The sequence below is a fragment of the Limulus polyphemus genome, unplaced genomic scaffold (genome assembly GCF_000517525.1).
Source record: "Limulus polyphemus unplaced genomic scaffold, Limulus_polyphemus-2.1.2 Scaffold282, whole genome shotgun sequence".
Lineage (NCBI taxonomy): Eukaryota > Metazoa > Arthropoda > Merostomata > Xiphosura > Limulidae > Limulus > Limulus polyphemus.
In genome coordinates this window covers 491,326-499,025 of record NW_013665892.1, presented here as the reverse complement: position 1 = coordinate 499,025, position 7,700 = coordinate 491,326, and the positions used below count along the sequence as shown (strand labels likewise).

General features: G+C 34.2%; 1 protein-coding gene across 1 annotated transcript in view; it reads left to right on the top strand.

Annotated features, from left to right (window-relative positions):
- LOC106457019 (neprilysin-11-like) overlaps nucleotides 1–7,700 on the top strand; it is an 84,853-nt gene that overhangs the window by 55,932 nt on the left and 21,221 nt on the right. Inside the window, exons 13-15 of the mRNA XM_022382832.1 lie at nucleotides 458–543; nucleotides 1,564–1,631; nucleotides 6,520–6,571. Coding sequence (XP_022238540.1) covers nucleotides 458–543; nucleotides 1,564–1,631; nucleotides 6,520–6,571 — 206 coding nt within the window. The remainder of the gene's footprint in view (nucleotides 1–457; nucleotides 544–1,563; nucleotides 1,632–6,519; nucleotides 6,572–7,700) is intronic.

The following is a 7,700-nucleotide window of genomic DNA, read 5'->3' as shown; positions in this document are numbered from 1 at the left end:
CTGATCTTAATGACGTCATCCTGGCATGACCTGGTGGTTACAGCGTTTGATTCGCAATCTGTGGGTTGCGTGACCGAAATCCGTCGTCGAATATGCTTCTCTTTTCAACCGTGGGAATATTATAATGTAACAATCAATTCTACTATTCATTGGTGAATACTAGCCTAAGAGAAGGGCGTTGACTAATTTTGACTAACTACCAACCCACTAGTCTATCACTTCAAAATTAGGGACGGCTAGCACAGGAATCTTTCGATTGCTTTGTGCGAAATTCAACAAACATACAAACTTATGAAAATCGGGAAACGAAGCGTAATAGTTGAGTATCTAAAAGTATTTTTTTTTTTAAGAAATGATTTATTTCAGACTGATTTGCGCGCACAGTCTAAATCTCCTTAGTGATTTATCGAAGAATGATTCATAAAGATGTCGAAATTGTACAGATGATTTATCGTAGGCTGATGTCCATGGATATCTAAAATATAAAGATGATTTATCGCAGACTGATGTCCATGGATATCTAAAATATAAAGATGATTTATCGTAGAACGATGTGCAAGAATGTCTAAAGTGTACAGATGATTTATCGTAGGCTGATATGCATTGATGTCTAAGGTATACAGATGATTTATAGTAAGCTGATGTGCATGGATATCTAAAATATAAAGATGATTTATCGTAGAACGATGTGCAAGAATGTCTAAAGTGTACAGATGATTTATCGTAGAATGATGTGCAAGAATGTCTAAAGTGTACAGATAATTTATCGTAGGCTGATTTATAAAGATGTCTAAAGTGTACAGAAATTTATCGTATGCTGATGTGCATGGATGTCTAAAGTGTACAGAAATTTATTGTTGACTGATATGCATGGATGTCTGAATTTTACAGATGTTTTATCGCAGGCTGATGTGCATGGATGTTTAAAGTATACAAATGATTCACAGTAGAATGATGTGCATGGATGTCTAAAGTGTACAAATGATTCACAGTAGAATGATGTGCATGGATGTCTAAAGTGTACAAATGATTCACAGTAGAATGATGTGCATGGATGTCTAAAGTGTACAAATGATTCACAGTAGAATGATGTGCATGGATGTCTAAATTGTACAAATGATTCACGGTAGAATGATGTGCATGGATGTCTAAAGTGTACAAATGATTCACAGTAGAATGATGTGCATGGATGTCTAAAGTGTACAAATGATTCACAGTAGAATGATGTGCATGGATGTCTAAAGTAGACAGACGATTTCTCGTGGACTGGTGTGTACTGATTTTAAAATGTAATTGGGGTAATTTCACCTACAGTTTAAACCAACCAGACCTATGACATAATTTATTTCAGGTAATCCCCCCTAGTACTTGTCAAACGAATGGTCAATTGCACACTTAGTGTATGATTTATCGTATACTTCATAACTTGTGGCAACAATTTAACAATGTCAAAACAAAGCACATTCTAGAGTTTAATGTGGTTTGAAATCAATTTTTGAAGCGTGTACTTGTTATGATTACCACTAAACGTCTTTGGTAATTAATCTACCTTGTTTTCATCAGTCTAGAATCACAGGGAAGAAATTTACTCGTCGCTAATGCTTATTATTCTGTCCAGGAAAACTCTATTAGTAAGTAATTTTACTACATTTCTTTATTTTGTTTATATACTCGTCGCTAATGCTTATTATTCTGTCCAGGAAAACTCTATTAGTAAGTAATTTTACTACATTTCTTTATTTTGTTTATATAAAAATTGAAGTAAAATAAAGAAGTGCTTGTTAATAAATAGAAATAAGTATAACGTTTCTATTATCATCGTGTGCATACTACAAAAGCCTAAACTGAAAATGTCTACTATTCTCCAACTTACGTTGCGAGCGTTACAAATAAAATAAAGAAGTTATGACATATAATGAATTCAAAGAAAATACAACAAGTAACTGCCTTAGCTATTCTAATCTAATCAAAAACACATTAGGTGTGACAAAATGTGCGGCCAGGAAAAATAAAGACTGAGCGTGCGACTTGAACGAATGATATCAATTTGTTGTTGTTGAACCCGGGGCATGATGGTAGGTAAAATATAATACGCATCCTAGCTAACTAATGAATGAATATTTGTTGTAAAATTCTTATCGATGCTATAAGTATAGCTCTCAGTTTGGCCGCCAATTTTGATTTCATTCCTTTAAGTCGCACGCTCAATCCTTTCTTGGCTGCACCTTTTTTTCACACCTAAGGTGTTTTTGATTAGATATCATTATCTTTTTGTCAATACACACCAATACACCACAGCAAGTAAGAAAGCAACACTCGATAGTAACCAACATTAGCTTTAGGATCGCAACTCTGTTATTCAGAACAGACCTATACTTTACAGAACCAACCAGATTCTTTAAAATATATATGGTGGTCGTTTTCCTCTCTAAAACAGTGTTTAGTAACTTTCTTTATAGTAACGCCATGGAATTTAGGTTAACAGTTTCTTGTCATCACCCCCTGCACTCGGTACAGTCATATCAAGCATCATTATGTACGCTAATTTCTTAAGTTAATATCACGTGACGCTAAAGGTTCTTTAATTAGAAGAATTTCATAAAATTTATGCTTTAAAGTTGACAATGAATAATAACCATCTACCTGTATGATTCTTTTGAAAACTTGAGCTAGAAACTGGCAATCAAGTTTGCTTGGTCTAACCAATACTTATATATCTGCAGTGCTTTCACCCCATAGTTTTGCTGCTGTAAATCCGCCGTCTTTAATCGGAATGACAAAAAACTAAAAACGGTCACCTTTACTCTTAGATGAAGCTGTAGGAAAATTTTTAGACCAATATAACTTTGCACATGTGGCTTATATTTAGACCAAATTTCACACCTAAAGAAAAGATCTATCAGTGTAACGAATTTAAAAAATATATCCATAAGAGTAAGTATGTCTTTCTATCAAATAAAGTTTCCGTGCTTTTGGTGTGAAGAATTGGATGTTTTATATCTAGTGTATTTCTTAATAGATTACCTTGAAATTTGGTATGTGATGTAAGGGTCCAGTAGAACACATCCAATAAAAATATGTATTAGTTTGGATTACCAAAGTCCGAGCTACAGAAAGTGGAAATATCTAAAGTACCACTCCTTTTAATAACACACAGTTTGTCCTACAGGATGTTTTGGCCTCACGACATACGACTGTCTTTTACCTAATCACACTCGAAAACAACAGTTTTAGGCCTAATAAACAGCTACTTTGTAATCTACACCAATGTTTCGTAAAGTGATTCAATCTTCCAAGTTGTATAGCATGGATCTGAAGTAAGATATCAGTGTGAAAGTTTACAAATGTCAATTAGATATCTGTAACTAAAATATTCAAAACGACATTAGATTGACAAATGTCTGTAATAGTTAGCACAACATTTAGAGGCATGATTACGTCAATTGCTAAAATGTTGACATAGATTTAATAAGCGTGAATGACATCAGTTCGTTAGTTAACTTCCCGTATAATTTCTTTCCGATGAAACTTTAGCGATACAAGCCCTCTCTTAAATAAAACTGGTTTATTCTTTCTGAATACAACTTTACAATACACTTAATTTCCACAGTCGCGCTATAACGAACGCTATAATTCACAACGAACGTCTCACGTGCTCGACTCAACTGTCAGTTACACACACATTGTTGCCGTCACGTCTTGACCTTCTTATATGTACAAGAATACCGAAATCTAGTAAACTCCCGAGACTTCAGGAAGGGATGTGAACGTTCGAGAATATGACGTGTTACTAGGGTCACGTGACCCTCGCTGTCGTAACAATATTGTACTTCAGTGGACGTATTTTAACAACTCAAATAGTCTTATGAGTAAAACGATTTTAATATTTTATGTAAGATATACGAAAATAAGTCCACAAAATATACCTGGGTGAAAGTATTTGAACACCAGAATTTAGTATTCACAAGGTAAGTAATCTGAACACTTTATTGGATTTTTTATTCCCATAAATCACTTCTTTTTTTAGAAGTTTATACCTTAGATCATAAGAATTATTTTACATTAGGCTAAACAAGCGTGATAAAAATTAAGTTTCAGTGCAGATTTTATTTATGGCATTTTCTTAATTCCCCCAGTACGGTAAGAAGTCAGGACTTTCAATAATGGTTTTCACTCACATTTCTTTGTTTGTGCAACATTTACCTCTTCTGAGGAAATGCACTACATCTTGGAGGTGTGTAAAGTCTCGAGATAGTAACCTTTCTCATTAACCAATACCATAATCGTAAGCTGATCTTTGGAATACTTACAGGGACTTATGTTAAAGGGATATTTTAATATGAATGAAATTCGTGGTATTTGTTTCAAATATATATCACATTTTCATAATATAATTATTTCTTTGCATGAAAGAACATCATATAATAATTACTTAACTTCTTTGTTACTTGACAGCTATTTAACCATTATTTAGCTTCTCTCTACAATGAAATTCTGAGAAATCAGGGAATATTAGTTTTAAAAACACAAATGTAGTTTTTTCCATGGCAACTGTCGCCTTCTTCAGAGCTCACTTGATGGCATCTAGCCTATTGTGAGCTTTATGAAACTGAACTGTTATAACTGTCATCGAATTGCTGAGACAAACATATCCTTCATACTGGAACTGCTTACGTCGTTGCATTGTTCATTTTATCGTTTGGAGTTAGTGTTACATTGAAAATAACAGACATGAATTCCACGTTGACAAGATCTTGAATCTTGGTTCAGATCAAAAGTGACAAGTTATACATGTATGAACGTATGTACAATGAGTCAGATATACGATAGTTTTAGATAAACGCAAAACAAAAACAGTTGCACCTGTTTTAACAGAGTCAGTTATACGATAGTTTTATTTGTAGAGTTTCATAAAGCTTACAGTAGGTTATATATCATCGAGTTGCATCGTGTACTTGTACAGTTTCATAAAGCTCACAATAGGCTAGATACCGTCAAGTGAGCTGCATCGTGTATTTGTACGTTATAAGGATATGTGTGTTCTAACTATGCGACAACGTAAGCATTTTAATTTTACAGGATTGATGTGTCCCAACAATTCGATGACAATTATAACAGTTCGTTATAAGGATATATGTGTTCTAACTATGCGACAACGTAAGTAACTTCATTATACAGGATTGATGTGTCCCAACAATTCGATGACAATTATAACAGTTCGTTATAAGGATATGTGTGTCCTAACTATGCGACAACGTAAGTAACTTCATTATACAGGGTTAATGTGTCCCAGCAATTCGATGACGTAAGTAGTTCTAGTATACATAATCCGTGTGCCCCAAGCATAAGTCAAGACTCCCTGTTGCTGTATCACTTGACTCAAAACCCGAATCTACTGGAAAACTATTTTCTTTTGGCATTTGATAACAATATGACGTTATTCGCACATATTCCTTCCACCAAGATGGAGCACCACTCCAGTTTATATTTTGTGTTCGTGAGGACATTAACAATGTCCTTCCGAGTCGTGCGGGTCTGTTACCCCGAACATCCTGTTCTATGACTTAAAACTGCTTGACTGTTAGCTGTGGGGACTCATAAAATCTACGTTTACACCCAACGTCCAGCTACACTTGCTTATCATAAGAATTGTATCAAGAAAATTATTATAGAATTTCAGAACGTGTGTAGGTCAGCTGTTTGGGTTATAATAAACACCAAAAAAGAAATATTTTTGCATAAGCAGTAGGCTTAAGATAAAATGTTCTGAATTAAAACAAGTTAAATGTAAAAAAAAATACAGTATCTACTTTAATATACTTACAAATATTTGATAATTGAACAAAATGAAGTAATATCTGAATTATTTTGGCACCGAAAAGAAGATCGCGACATGAAAAAGGATATGTTTATAACCTAAATAATTTATTCCATGCCTCAAAATACACTAAAAGAAGAGAAGTCAAATTTAGAATTGATAAAACATAATTCTTATTTATATATATTTAGTTAATAAGTTATAAGATAATAAACAAATCAGTGGAATTATGTTTGATTAATTCTGTCTGAAACAGGTTTCTTTTTCGGTGTTTAGTAGGATCGAACTGTTTGAGAAATGGCAAAGGTGTTTACAGCATTACATTAAGGTCGAAAGAGTTCGCGCGGAGATTGGTGCGTAAACCATGTGTACTTTGCCTTCGTGTAAGTGTTAACTAAGTGAAAATATCACAATTATTTGCAGATGTCCTGTATTAATACACGTGCCACGTGATTAATTTGTATTGGTAATACGTGGAGATGTACACGTATTTGCTTATAACTCAACTTTATTTTGGAAGAAAGTTCAATCTGTATCCTTCATTAATGACTATCTAATTTAATACTGCTCAGCTCCTGAAATAAATTGTCTATCTGATAAAGAGATTTAGCTCAGCTCCTGAAATAAATTGTCTATCCGATAAAGAGATTTAGATGTTTAGTTTATCCTGAACAATTGTGAATTCCAAATCTTGTTTTCAGGTATCCCAGTAGGAATTCTTCAAGCAGATATGTTTAATGAAGAAGGAACAAGGTAATTGATTCTCACTTACCATTTACATAGTTTTTCTATAATTTTGTGCCAGATTTCTTATAGATATTGCAACGAGTATTATTTTGGCAGAACATTGTATTCTACGAAAGATTTCAATGATATTAAGTGTTTTGAAAACTTGGCAAATTAGGTGTCCATTAGATGCTTTCAACCTGAATGACACCTTATAGGACACATGGGCTGAATGACTAGGTTAGACACTTCTAGGGTTTAGGCATAACTATCTCTAACCTAGAAATGTTGACCAGTGGGAATGCTCCAGCCGGTAGCATCCAAAGCTTGTGCAGCTGTTCTTAACCTATAGTGGGATTGACTGTTGTCTTTACACCAAACACACACGTCCACCCCACCCCGGCTGAAAGAACGGGGCTTGTTCAGCACCATATCGAAAAATGGACGTTCTGATCCAAAATCCGGTACTTTAGCCACTTGGTCATGTCCGGACCAAAATTCATTAATGATTGCTCCTATATCAATATTCGTAAAAGATACAAGCAAAGCTGGTTACAGATTAACATGGCGAGCGGTTAAAACAAAGTTGTATTCAGTTTCTTTTATAGAAGCAAACTAATATGTCCTAAGTTGGATAGACATTTGAACTATTATTTATTTATTCTATAAATATATTTACGACTGTTTTATTAAAATGATCGAATACGGAAACAATCTACTATATTTCGCGGTCTATACATCGAAATGTTTTCTGAATATTTATAGAAAGTACTACCTTCATTAAACCGAAATGTATTTATTACTACTTTAACGCTTCAGACTTTACCATAGGCCTTTACCACACTTATATATATATATACCTAAAGAGTTGGTTGTATTTCAGATGTTCACAATAATATGAACAACATTATTGAAAACAAGTTCTTAAAATGTGTCTTTTGTCGTTAATGAATACTTCGCATTTTCCAAAAATGTGTTTTTTCACGAGTCAGTGATACGCTTACGATTTACAAGGCTAAAATTGCCCGGCATGGCCAGGTGGTTAAGGCACTCGACTCGCAATCTGAGGGTCGCGGGTTCGAATCCCCGTCACACCAAACATGCTCGCCCTTTCAGCCGTGGGGGCGTTATAATGTGACGGTCAATCCCACTATTC